Source organism: Dromaius novaehollandiae, chromosome 8, assembly GCF_036370855.1.
Source record: "Dromaius novaehollandiae isolate bDroNov1 chromosome 8, bDroNov1.hap1, whole genome shotgun sequence".
Lineage (NCBI taxonomy): Eukaryota > Metazoa > Chordata > Aves > Casuariiformes > Dromaiidae > Dromaius > Dromaius novaehollandiae.
In genome coordinates this window covers 30266621-30281223 of record NC_088105.1, presented here as the reverse complement: position 1 = coordinate 30281223, position 14603 = coordinate 30266621, and the positions used below count along the sequence as shown (strand labels likewise).

The window sequence follows — 14603 nt, the reverse complement described above, 5'->3', positions numbered from 1 at the left end:
TCCCAAGGCTTCCCTAGTAAGCTCCACTGGCACTCTTTCAGCCTCAGTCCTGCCATTCCAGTAAACACATTTATAAGCTAATTAATCTCCATCCATCTGATCTCTCCTCTATTTTCAATCTTGGACTACACAGCCCCTATGAGAGCAGATCTTCCTACCTTTCCCTGGCCTACAGACTATTTCTAAGAAGGGGAGGGGGGGCAACTCCCTTACTTTTAAAGGAGAAAGAGAAAGTCACCTTGGTTTAGCTGCTTTCACCTGCCACAGGAGGCCTGCAGAACTGCACAAAGTCTCTGAGGCACATTATCATGCCATAGACTATTTGGCCCCCAAATTAACAACCACTAACAGAAATTGGTTCTGGGAGCAGGCTCAGTAATCACCTCTAAAATCAACAATAAAGTTTTTTTTTTCTTTTTTTTAATTCCCCCAGCCATAGAGGAGAGGAAAGGAGTCATCAAGTCTAATCAAGGGGCACTGCATGCTGGGACATGTAGCACTTGCAAACTCTACCCACTGCAAAGAGGGCAGCAGCTAGCCATGGGCTGCACTTCTTCCCCTCTAGCTAGAAGTGGGTACTGTACATGTTAAGTGAACCCTTCTTTCTACTGCTAAGACACCAGAGTTCAAGAGTGAGGGATGTGTGTTTACTTGCCTTTCAGTAGAGATGCTCCAGATTTTCACACAGCATGCAACATATAAAGGGGGGATGAACAGTCCCAGACGCATTTTGGACTTGCCACCGTGAGCAGTAAATTAAGAGGAAATGAAACTTGAAAGCAAGACAGGGCAGCCCTGAACAATGCACATGCCATGGTCACTAACACCCTCAGAAGTACCTCCCCTGGCAAGGCTGAGATTTGCCTTCCTAATACTGTGCTGCCTCTCTTGATGGTTAAAAAGGCCCAAACAAGAGAGAAACAAAGGTTCTTTTAAAACATTTTTCTACTGGGAGGAAAAAAATGCTGTGCATCTTGTTCTGGCTTTTACCCTCTCTCTTTTTTTTTTTTTTTTTTTTAAACACAAAATATTTTAAAAACCATTCACATACTGTTATTCAAGAAACTTGCTGTATTACTAGGGGAAAAAATAGCCCATCTCGAGAACAAAGGCTAGCTCTGTGTGTCTCTTTCTCTCTCGCATGCCCCCTTTACTCACCTACTCCGAGTTCCATCAGCATCTGCTCCAGGGCTTTAATCTTCTTCTGTCCCACCGAGCTTGGCAGTTTCATCTGGAACACAAAGGTAACAGAGCCACACAGCTCAGAGATAGCCCTCACTCACAGCCGTCTAGTTCAAAAGGCAAGAGAGCTTTTCTTTTTATAGTGCAGAGGGAACAAAAAAAGAAAGGGAGAGAAAGGAAAAATCAAGTGGTAAGAGAGGGAGACAGGGGCTGAAAGTTTTCAGACTAGGTCCGAGGGCAGGCATTGAAAAGCCCGGTCGTGAGGGCTTTTATTTTCTCTCTCGTGTGTGTGCAAGACACGCTGTTTTACAGTTTCCATGTGTCACTGAATTAACAACAAAAGTTCTTCTTGGCTTCAAACCCTCTCCTGCGGTGCCCGGCCCATCAAAGGGCTCATTTACACAGTGGCTAATGTGCAATGCTGCCCTACTTTATTCGCTTTAGCCGGCCTGATTAGACTCATGCGCTAACAGACTCACTTCTCCTTTTACCTGCTGAGCCCCAGACCTGTGGGATTCATTTACAGAGCAGGCTTTATAACAAAGGGGAGAGACAGAGAGAGCACAGTTACTTGACTGGCGGAAGTGTGAACACACATTTACATTGGAGCTAAGGGGCTAGGTGAGAGAGGAAGCATCAGATGTGAGCTATGAAAGGGAATCTGAGCTGGCCAGGAGAGGAAGAATGCATACACTTAGCAGGGTCCTTCCTCTGCATTCATTTGGGCTCTAGCAGGAGAGCTAGCTGCTCAGACCAAGCGTTTATTAGATTACAAGCAGCACAAACGCAGCTGGCACAATATGGCAGGGCGAACAGGTTTCCAAGCCCTGCAGGTATATCCAAGAACGAATGAAAGCACTTTCCTTCCTCAGTGAGGCTAGAAGACAGACTAGGAGAGATGATTCACAGCACAGCAGCATAAGCCACCTTACTGCACACATTCATATACTGCCCCTCCACACCTGACCCCAGGAAGGTGAGCCCACATCTCACCTGCGGAGCTCCATCCCTACAAAGAACCCTCCAGCTGAAGCTGCCCAACAGGCCATTAAATAGCCAAGAGGGAACAGCAACCTGTAGCTGTGACCAATCCAGCACCAATCAGTGGCCCCAACCTTTGCTGAACAAACCCCATGAGCTGCGCCACTGGGCTGGGAATGACCTGAAGACAGAGCCATTCTTTATTCCCCTGAAAACTGGTCCCTGAGGTGAGCTCACGGGAAGGTTTCAATGTCAGCTTACTTCCCACGAGCCACAGGCTGAAGGTCCCTGAAACATATCTTTTCCACAGCATTCATTTCCCCAGCACAACCCCTGCGATACAAAGATGACAACAGATATCATCTGGAACTTTTAATTGGTTTGAAGGCAGGACTACCGCATGCACACACCAAAACAGTGAAAGCGCTAACCTTAACTCAGCTGTGGCTGAATACATACAGTCAGCAGTTCCACAAACCAACTGCAGGACCTGCTAGGAAAATCCACCTTCTCCATCATGTCATTTCAGCCAAGAAACCAGAGTACAGATGCTACACAGCACCCCAGGGGAACAGGCCCTTCACAGTATACTCTACAAAGCACCCGGTCCTTTCACTAGATATTACAAGCATAATAAAGACACCAGCAAAGGACCAGGAGGGCTACCAAGGAAGGATTTGTAAGAAACAAAACTGATCCAGAGGATGCAAAAGGACAGCAGTGAGAGCTGCTTGCACAGGAGCAGTAGGGAAAGAGAGGAAAACCTGTCCTTACACAAACAGCCAGCATGGGTAAGGACTAGAGGCCACTTCTGTCCTTGTTTATACCCTGAGGGTCTTCAGCTTAGCGCTGGGGTTTCTGCACAGCAATGAATTTCATACTTCAGAGACTGAATCTTTACACTTGACTACAAAATGATTGTTTTAGCAGAGGAAAGGCTGCCAGAAGTATCAGGTACTTGGATTTCAGTCAAGCCTTTGGACCAGAGGCTTAAATTGAGTAGAATCATACTAAATAGGCTTCCATAGTCGCTCTGCAGCACAGGTTCTGAGGAAAAGCGGCAGGACTGGGGAGAGCACCAAGACAGATGGGGGAAGAGTGCAGCCCATCATACCAGAAGGAGGACAGTTCTGTTTATTTGGTGGGTGCTATGCTGCAGCTAGCAGCTGGACACCAAGGAAGGAAAGGTCACTTAGCATAGCTTAGCAAGAGAGGGAACAGTTAGCCTAGAGCATCAGGAAGATACTCCTGAGAGCAAGTAGTTTTGGTCCAGAAAATTAGTCCACCTCACCACAAGAAATCATGCAGTACATTTAAGATGGACCACACACACAATTCTGCCTTAGCCAGGAGATGTACAGGCTGACCTAGTTGGGCTGTGCCAGCCTTGACTTCTAGGACACCAAAAAAGTCAGAGAGTCCAGCATCATGGGACCACAACTCCTCAATGAAGACCTCTAGACAGACAATACTTCCATGATTATTAGAACTCCTAAGAATCTGTCTTCACCCTTGTCCTCAGCAACCAAACACATTACAGTCTTTCCAGCTAAAGACAGGATTCCTTTCTGCCAAGTGTCAGCTGGCAAAAACATGCTGGACTTCAAGCCGACTTCAGGAACAAAGGACAAGAAACCAGAAAAGATCATGCTTTGTTAGGCTAGGTGGACAGGTAGGAGGGACTAGCACCATATAACTCAGCAGCAACATCTTGGTTTGGTGGTTAGGGGAAGAGCACAAGCTTTTCCCTTAGGAGGCTTCTAGTAGCTCAAGGAACGAGTGTCAACACTAATGACTACTCTGGCAAAGCCTTCAACTGTAATATTGCACGTGTCTTGCTCTTGTTCGATAGGAGTCTGGTCAACAAATGAATACAGAGCGGAGGTCTTCACTGATGCTCCTGAAGATTGGAGAATAGGGCAGGGACAGGCAGGACAAATTAATCTAACTACAAAGAAAGGAATACTAGAAACAGTCAGGAGGAGTAGGGCTGTTTGTTCAGTTTAAAAACACATCAATTAAGCTTCCTTTTAATTCAGGCAGGAGGATCTGGCCTGCAAATAGGAAGGCTTCATTGGCTTCTCAAAGCAAGAGTATATTTTAATTTTACCATCATTAAGAAAATGTTATGATTTATGTGGCTGCTGTCAGACTAATATCTTTAGAATTTAGCTGGCTAAGCCAATTCATCTCTAAGACTGATGAAGGCTGATTGCTCTCTATGCAAAATGTATTAAAACTAAATGAGCAGTCTATTACTCAAATGCTGCTGATAATCTGTTAGTTAGGGTCCGTTAGCTGGGCTGCCTTGTTGCAGTGGCGAAGCCTTAGTGTCCTGCATGGCTCAGATAAGCCCAAGCTTATTTCAGCAAGCCCTGCTTTGTTTTAGCATTTTAAGTAGATGCTGTTTTGCAAAAGCTGAGCCACCTCCTCAAAACCCTGGCAGGACAACACCAACCAAAGCACAGCTCCCCTGTACAGAAGGCTGAGCAAAACATGTTGATGCACAGGCACAATGGCAGGGTCTGGTTCAGCTCCTAAACCTGAGACCAGGGGCTCAAATCCCACTCCCATTTTTGGACTCAAGCCCAGTCCAAAAAGATGCACCAGTGCTAGAACTGCTGTAACACCTGCCCTCATTTGTGAGGGAAGGAGGGAATCTGCAGGGACCAAGGTCCCAGTCACACAGCACAGAGAGCAGCTCTCTGGCTTGAGATGGAGCAGTGTGTGCTGCGAAATGCAGTTTCTGCAGGCGAAACCTCTACATTAAAGAAAATAACACTCAGTGCAATCTCCTTTCTTATACCTCGGCTCCTGGTACGTTCTCAGCACGGTCAGGGACCGAGCCCTCCACAAGGGCTGAGGAAAATTATGTCCCTCGGAGAACTCCAGCAAGAAACCACAGCATCCGAGGTGAATGGCATTTGCCCTTTTCTTTCCTTCCTCATACTAGACTATTATTGTTATTTACTATCTTTTAAGTCCCCATATAATAATAATACCTGGGAAACAGATTGCTCTAGTCAGAAAACTGATTAGCTGGGATTTTTGAGGTTACTATATTTTGGATGCTCTTCTCCTTTGACAACCTCTCCCTACAGCCCTCTTTGCTACACCAGCTTGTGCTTATAATTACACCAACGTCACTTTTGATTTAAGGACTGCAATCCTTTGTCCTTGCTATAAACAACCTGCATTAAACACATGAACTGTGTGTATCAAGAGAAAAATAAATAAAGAGCTATAGAAAATTGTGTGAACCAACATCATGAAGCCACAGTACCAGGGCTTCCCTAGAAGGAGCAAGTTTTGCCTGATCCTGGGATACACAACCTCTGCCTGCACATTAAAGCACTTGGCCTGAGAGGCACAAAATACATCAATACTGATACAGTCTGCTCTCCCCTGGAGAAAAGGGCACTGATCAGGAATTGGGCTACCCAGCTTAAACAGATTAACAGAGCATCCACCTCACTTTCGTTGTAGGGAGAGAGAGAATAGGAATTGGCCCAGACTGGTTTGATTTCTGCAGAAGGTCTCACAGCTGAGTACCCTTGAGCTTTTGGATGACACAGGATTTTCTATGCCTTTATTTATGTTCAGACATACCGTCAACAAAACCTTGCTAATTCACACTAATGACTAGGAGACCTACTGCAAATTAATTGCTAATTGGCAAAATTCATTAAATGAACAAACATGATAAGAAATAACTGAGGATATGCACCACCCCCAAATAGACCTGGTTCATTTGGCTTCGTGTGTCATCCAGTTTTAATGATTTATGATAATACTTTTAAGCTTACTGGTAAATATATTTAGAGTATTTTACAAGAGTAATGAAGTCTAAGTAATAGCAAAGCTTGCAACACAGTACCCTATTATGCGTTACAGCTTCACTACTTGACAAGTAGATATTGATACTGGATCTGCACTAGGAACAGGACAGGTTTGTGGGATCTGCAAGTAGCGATTCAGCTATGTTCCACATGTGACTATATCTACATGGTAATCTTAAATGATCCGCTCTCAATTTACAACTTTGCTCATAAATGCTCCATTTTTCATACTCACAGCTTTCCAAAAATTCCACTCTGGTGCTGAAGCCTCGTTTGGTCTCTCTTTAAATGATTAATCAATGGTTATTTAGACATTTCACATGTACCCTCCCTGACCCTGCACTTCACTCCCTTTTATTCAGTTTGGAGACAATCTTTCCCTCAAACTCACCTTTCCCTAACCCTAAAACAATAGGACTAATGGTTTTAGGACAGTCGTAAGAACTCCATACCTCTGACCTTTATCTGTAGAGCTATAAACCAGTAGTGCTATTCAGCATTATAATACAGCTTACTGACAGTGAAAACCACTTTGTTCATGAATTCAGCAGCAATTCATGAAAACTTTCTCAATAGGCACCTTCTTCACGAATGTCTTTAAGAATCCTGAATTGCTTAGAGAATTTCCAGGAGGAGGGAGCAATAAAGTTTCAAATGAATAATGTTTTTTTGCATTGTCTGGCTTAAAATAGGGAAAGGTGGTCAGCCCTTCGCTGGATGCATGGTTCTACTCTGCAGGAGCAGAGAGCCTTCACTTCTGCAGAGTTGTAAGACCCAGGGAAGGAAAGAGACATATTAAGTACATTAGCCTGAGAGCTCTGGGAAAAAAAGAAAAAAAAAGAAAAAAAAAGAAAAAAAAAAAAGAAAAGAGAGAGAGAGAGCGCGCGCGCACGCGCAAAAGAAAGAAAGAAATTCAGTTTCAGTGAGTTGAGTAGACTACTACTCTTTCAATAAGAAAGTGCATATTTCTAGAATTTTAAAATGCTTAACTGCTCAGAACTAAAGTGCTAAAATGAAAGGTGGATGTGTAATTGCAATGGATATATGGAAAAATTGGAATAGTTAGAAAAGTTAGAAATTGCACAGGTATTCTCTGCCTCAATGCATGTACGTGCTTCCCCCAGTCCCAGCTTACAGCCATAGACTCCATGTCTTAAATCAGTGCTGCTGATCTGTCAGACTAAGATTTAGAACAGTTAAAAATAAAAACATGGTTAAATCATACTTCTATGCCATCTCTACTATGCTATGTAACAGATAAACACACAGTGATCACTTTGGGATGGCACATGACCATCAGCTCGCTCTGCCAATGTGGCTTAGTGCTAAATAAACCAATACTTTAAGAAGAAAACATTTCTATATTAACTTACATAATTGATTATTTCAGGGGTTTTTTTGAACTAAAGTTAGACACATCTCACAAATTCCCAAATCATTTGTGCAAAAATAAAAGCTCTGTACTAGTAAGAGTCTCCAACTAAATTAAACCTGGTTTACCATTTAGAGGAACATACCTAGTAAAAGTTTAGTCAAGGATGAGGGAGGCCAATAGATCCCAGAGAAGTACAAGCACTCAGCCACATTGCAGGGTAGCAGCTCCTTGATCCTATAAACATTAATGCATCTATAGCAGCAATTCAAGGGCTAAAGCTGAGGGACACTTGCTAAAGGAATCGAAGGCCCTGGATTGTCAGTGTCTCAGCATGATGGATTTTCACCAGTGCAGGTAACAAGATCTTCAAGGTTTTCTGCTCTCCCTACTCTCCCACCTTTTCCCCCAGGAAAGGAGTACAGATTGCTTTGACCCAGTACAAGTGGCCTAAAATGAGAATGACTTGCAAGCAGCATAAGCAACAGCTGCTGACCTGAGACAGTCACTTTTCTCCAAACCTGACATACAGGCTGTGACAAGAAACAAGACATCTGAGAAGACCAGAAGAACTCATACCTTGCCAGGACTGCGTGCCGTCTAGAAGATAGTCATCTTCTGGCAAGTGAAGTAATTGTATCTACCATTTACCAATTTTGAGATTTACTTTCCCATAAATACTCTTTGCTTTAAGTAAATACAGTACAATGCTGTTAACACAAATGTAGAAGGACTATTGGAAATATCTGTGTAGAGAAAAAATAAACAGTGAAATACATGGTGCAGGAGAAAACTGCACAGAACATTTCTACCAGCTGGTATTTTGTTTTAAAAGCACATTACCAGTGTTACACTACAGTACTTTGCTTTAGGAGATCTGTGGATTCCCAGATAATCCTACAACTGCCTCTCACTGCAGGTGTTGAACCAAGCTGTAGAGGTGACTGCAGGGAACTGAAACAGCTGCAGCCTCCAGGTTGTATTTAATTGAAACAAATCAAAAGCACAGAAAAGTGTGCTACGCTTACGGGAGTGCTCCAAGGAAGGCCCTAGGAGGGGAATTGTGACCATGGTTTCACATGGTACAAGAACATCATGTAAACTTCCAAATCAGATACAAACCAAAGAAGTTGTAGTAAAAAATTGATACTGCCTTCCCCTTAAACAATTTGACTGAAACTACACTCACACAACAGGTACAAAAATTCAAAACAAAGCCACTAATTACACTCCGATCATGATGTTGGTTAAGCCAAAGAAAGAATTTTAAAAGTAACACATAGGATGCTACACGAGTTACAGACAATCAGATTATCTGAAGAATGACACCTGAGACTGCATCATTACAGGCATGTGGAAGTGACCAAGTAAGGGTTTCTCAAATCAACCAAGGACTGGTGGGCTGTCAAGAATGAAGGTCTCTGGGGCTGGTACTGCACAGGCAGTATTTGGTACCTGATGATTTAACAAAAGAAGCAACACACCCAGCTTCGGATACTAAGAAGTCATCAACAGACCAAGAAAACCTGTTTATCAGCTAGAAAGAGACCAATTCCTGGGGAAGGAGCGTCCTTTCCAGAACTCACATTTATTTTAAGATGCCATTTCTGTACCCAGGTGCTCTCCTTATACCTGAGAGCCAAGCCTACTAAGGCTGCGGTCTGGACACTCCCCCACAGCAAAGAGCTCCACAGACAAGGTGACAGAGGCATTTCCTTTTAGCAACTTAACATTGACTGCCCCTCAGTTTAGTTAAGAATGAGAATGGAGGAAGAGAATTGTTGGATTCACCTTCTCTAGCTCATTCAACATTTTGTATCCTTTTATTGTCCTCTTTAAAATAAAGATGCCAATGTTCCCATCTCATTTCATTCTTTACAGACACACTATTGATTAGTAAATGCACAAGCACTCACTTAACCCTAAATAAATCACACATAATACAACAAATAGAGAGCAATGCCACAACATGAATTTCATCCAGCCCACACCATTTGATCATAACTTCTGTTCACAGAAGTGAGGATAGTACCCTCCCTCCACAACCTCCGTCAGGCTTCCCACAGGAATTACTCTCACCCACTTTCTGGTAGAGTGCAAAATTTACAGCTTCACTACTGAAAAATTGCTAACAGAAGCAACAAGCACATTTCAGCTAACTAATCCATGGGAAGTTCAGACCTGGAAACATAAACTTTCTTCCTAATAAGAGTGTGCTGATCACCATCAGATTATCTTACCAAGATGCCTTGGAGTGCAATCAATACAAAACAAATAAATTATTAATTGCTCCAAGTAATTAAATTTATCAAATCCAAATAAAAATAACTGGTATTTTATATAACTGCTTCCAAAGCTCTGAAGGGATGTTATTGATCACAGGAGGACAGACAGATGTTTCACATGTTCACAGCTGATGAGGCCTGGATTTGCATTAATGACAGCGAAGGAACAGAGCCAACAGCCTCCGATGCAGAATAAACAGGCAGTGTGGTTGGCCATTTTAATTGTGGGTCAGATCAAATATAAAGGATAAACATGTCTAAACACATACACACAACCCCATCCTTCACTAGAAGTGTCATTCATCTTGGAGCTTGCAGTAAGCACTTGGCTCCCACTCCAAGGAAAAAAGAAGTCACACACACATTCCCCCCCCACCCCAAACCACAGTAAATTCTAACTCATTAATCAGTGCTAAAAAATGCTCAGCTGGCTAGTAAATATTTAAAAGCTGATGAGGGTGAATATTTGAATCAATGGGTACTAAAGCTGTACATAAAGTTTTCCTTCCCCTGCTTCTTTTTTAATTGGTCTGACTGGTAATTTGTCTGCAAGGTCCTGGTTAGTAGGCAGTCAGTTGCTGGCTGGAAGCCTTTTCTGGTGGGAGGTGGCTGGCTGTGAACAACTGAGCTGGAGCATCCCTCAGTGCATCCTGTGGATTCGAGATCTCTGCAAACTCCTTCTCATCTTGGAGTTTTGTTTTGTTACCAAAGGAGACATCACTCAATTGATTCTCTTCCAGTTCCTTTGTTTCAAAACCCGTAACAACAAAGCAAGGACACTGACTCATACCTCAAACATGCAGAAATAGGGAGAATTGCCCACCTTTTCCATTCATCACCATCATTTTTAGAAGGACTGCTGCAGCAGTTCAACAGCATTAGCATAATCATAACTTAAAATTCCCAGATAAGGCTGAGAGGGCAGATGAGCATTTTAAGATAAAACACACTGACAAGATTTTAAGTATCCCAATCCAAGCACTCTGAACACAATAAAGTTAAAGACAGAGTTAGTTAAGCTTAAAAGAAAGCTAAACATGACATGGTATAGAAACACTGCAGTAAATTCAAAACAAACTCAGCTCTGCCCTATAGCAGCAACACTATGCCTAGATCACAAATGCGTGGTATTGCCAGTTTGTCCGGGTCCTGGAAAAGGTTCAACTTTAACAGCTCTAATTTTCCTTCCCTTCAGGCATGCCCATCCCCAGCAAACTTTTCCTTGTAGCTCCCTGCTTTCCCTTTAGTCTCTTCCTCTCCTTTCCCTGTACAAATTCCCTACTCCTCTCTCACTTCCTCTGGCTCTTTGGCCTTCTGCCATCCCAGCTGAGCAGATCTGGTACAACAGGAAGTTTTATAGAAATAACACTTAGGATTAATAATATATTTCTGATTGTGTTATTTTCATAACACAATTTTACTAACAGCAAAGGCAATAGCGTAAAATTCCTTTTCAAGAAACCCATAAAAGGTTTACCCTCTTCCAAAACATCTGCTACTGCCTACTGCTCTCAGTGGCATCAAGGCAATACACTGCCTTGAGTTATGATGAAGCTTTTCATAATGCCCAGCTTCCCATCGCCATTAGTGAAAACATGCAATCTGTGCTGTCAGGAGGCAGAGGGGAAATCCCACGCAGAGCAAGGGCACGGGGGCTGTGGCCTTCTTTGCCTGTGGCCACAGCCCTGTGGAGAACAATAGGGGACTGAAACCATTGTGAAAGAAGGCAGCTTGTGGAATTCACTGGAGAAGATTATTCTTCAGCGTCTGCTGCAGGAGAAACTTTCGGTTATGAAGAATAATGGCTGTAAGTGACCATTAATTCTAGGGGAAAAAAAGTCTTCAAATTCAGCCTGTGCATAACATTTTTGTAAGTTTTAACTACAGAGGGAATTGGAAAGCCTGTGCTATTGTCATGAAAACTACTGGGAACAAATTAAATTGAATACAGACTGCTAACTTTTTCTTCAACAACTCATTTCTGTAAATTAATTTTAACTCATGTTAACAGATTAATTGTAAATCCTCAGGAAAAAGGAAGAATTCCTCTAATCAAAGAGTAAGTACTGTCATTCCAGGGATGATATGGTACATTTTTCACACATGACAGAGGTTGAATCCCTGATCTCAGTGCAAAAATCCAACTTCACCTAACTACCAAGGCGTAAAGCATGGTAGTAAAGTACAAAATAAAAGAGGACAATAGAAGCCTTTAGGTGAGGAAGCCTTTAGGTCCTCAGGCAAAAGAACTTACTGCAGGATGTCACAAGCCTTTAGAAATCATTTTCCAATGTGCTCAGGGCAAGACATCTTACACTGAATGTTGCCAGAATACAGGAGTTTCCAGCACAGCACAGCAGTCCCTCATCCAGCCCCAGCCAGCTCCCACCCTTATCAATTCCACATCATTGGTGTATGGAAGGTTTGCCATGTAAATCACACAAGTAAAATACTCAGATTAGCATAGATTGTTAATTCTACTTTATACCACTTAGCACTTCTCACCAGTTCAAAAGGCTTTTACTGACCTCATGTAATTAATTCACCCCATCACCCATATGTGAAGCAGGGGAGTCCATTAGCTCCCTTTCTAAAAACAGAGAAGACTTGAATAAGGAAGTCGGGTGACTGATAAAGGCTACAAATAAATTCAGTTTGCTAGGATGGACTCACATTCCCAACCAATAAAGTGTTGTTTTCTCATCTAGATCAGTGATTTGCAACCTTTTGTAATTTGCAGATCACCAGCATTTCTAATAACAGTGTTGATCTCCTTAAAAGTTTCAAGCAGAGCATAGGAAGTAGCTCTGGGTCATCTCAGCAGCTTTGATACTGCAGGCTGAAAGTTGGTGATTCAAACTGCCCTGCCTCAGCTTACTGCTACATTTTGCAAGCAATAAAAGGAGACAGGGAGAAGCAGATAGCACCCATTTTCCACAAAGGCTGGGAGCTGAATTAGCCTGTTCAGCAGGTAAAAAGGCTGCTGGCTTTGCCACATGGTTCCATCACTGATGGGTTATTGCTCAGCTTTTCTTTCAGGGGAGAAAAAAATAGAAAAGATCAACCATCACTTATTAGTTTTCAAAATTCAGATCAATCTCCATAAATTATTCTATTTAACTTAATGCTGGCAAGCACATCTGCCACGTCTCTGTAAATCTCAGCACATGCACTGCAGTCTTGCCCAGCACTTGCTGGGGTTTTTGACTTCCTCAAGGCTGTAACCCCTTGCTCACACAGGTAACCTGCAGATGCTCACACTTGCTTAACAAAGGGGGCCCCCAGCAGTGACCTTGCTGAGGCATACCGCCTCTAATGCACATGCACCTACATGTCAAACCAACACATTGGTATTAACAGCCCAGAGCGTTTCCAACAAGATCTGAAACTATTCTGACATCAAAAGAACATCCCATAAAAAATTCTTTAAAAATGATCTAGAAAATTACTATGCCAAGTGAGGGTGCACGGCAAGAAACCTACTTATCCACCATTGCTGCAATAAAGCAACTAAGGATTATTTTATTTGGCCAGGAGAAAAAAAAAATGCATTTGTACTGGGCAAACAGGATTTTGCTATCAAAGCCCCTCTGAAAACATTCAGCCAGACAGGCAGGTTTAACTGACTCAGTATCCCAAAACCTGTCGCTAAGAGACAGACCTCAAGCCTTGCAGATAAAACAGCAAGAAAGTTCATTTCTCAGGGGTGTATGTACGACAATGAATAAAGGAAGAAAAAGAGTGTGGGGATTTTTCCCAAAAAAATATTTTCTGAAGTTAGATAATGGAAACATGAAGGCTCGAAATTGTATGCATTTATGTCTGTCTCTTTCAAGTCACAACCTGAACATCCAGTTCTTAAAGGCACCTTCTGATCTATTAACACACACACTCTAGGAGGCCTATTACATTCGTCTGCAAGCTCTGTTTGGCCTAGACAGCTCCACTTGGGCCTGTTGTGTGTGTCTAACAGCATAGTGGGCGCAAGAATAACAAACATCAGCAGGTTCAGGTGCCCCTGTGCAAGGCGATGAGCTGGCTCTCACAGAGTCAACATTCCAGGCTTCTGAGTCTCCACATTTATGGAATTCCTTTCTTATTTTAGAGGCAAGATCTTGACTTTCTTTAACTATAAAAGGAGAATGGATGAGGAGATAGACAGGCAGACAAAGATATTAACAGAGGCCCCAAGGGACCAAGAGAACAGCCTACCCTCTGGCTCCGCAGCGTGACACCTGCAGATTTGAAGTCGGGAAACTTGATGCCAGCAGTCTCAGGAACAGCCTGAAAGAGATGGAAACAGGATGTGTTGATGGAGGAAACACAAGATTTGATACAGACACTATATGAAGGGGAAACACTGCTTCCTGTGACAGAGAGCCACCTGCCATGGCCACATGTCAGAGCTGAGGAAAGAAGAAAATCCCAAGCAAACCCACTTAGAAAAATACTCTAGTTCAAGTATCTTTGGAGAGCTTAAGGACTTTTTTCTTCTTCTTCTTCATTTTGTTTTTAAATGCACTGCTCTCCACAGATCCTTGCACCGATCCACACAAGCATAAGCCTTAGTCCTGACATATGCGTATTTGCACAGTATTGTCCTTATCTAACTTAGGCCCAGTTCAGTGATCAAAACAGCCCAATACTTCCCTAAATCTGTGCTTTCCACTGCAAGCCCTCTAAGGAATGACCTGAGAAACCTCTGATCTGCACAGATATGCGCCCACTAACGAGGATGTACAGACCTAAAGACTGCTCCCCTCCAGGGAGGCCTGCTATTCATACACATTTTGCCATTTGTCCATTCATTAGACAGTTTTCTTTCTTCCCCACGTCACATTTTAAGCATAGCGATATAGGAAGGCAAATGTCTAACGCTGTTCCTGCGAGAGAGCAGAGCATCTAGTAGCACTGGAATTAAATGGAAAAAAATTAATGCAATCC

General features: G+C 42.8%; 1 protein-coding gene across 2 annotated transcripts in view; it reads right to left on the bottom strand.

Moving 5' to 3' along the window:
• Positions 1 to 14603, bottom strand: part of DMAP1 (DNA methyltransferase 1 associated protein 1) — a 36203-nt gene that overhangs the window by 7410 nt on the left and 14190 nt on the right. For both annotated transcript variants that reach the window (XM_026096788.2, XM_026096787.2), the window contains exons 8-9: positions 13872 to 13943; positions 1159 to 1231 (exon numbers count right to left, since the gene is read on the bottom strand). In XM_026096788.2, the coding sequence (XP_025952573.1) occupies positions 1159 to 1231; positions 13872 to 13943 (145 nt within the window). The remainder of the gene's footprint in view (positions 1 to 1158; positions 1232 to 13871; positions 13944 to 14603) is intronic.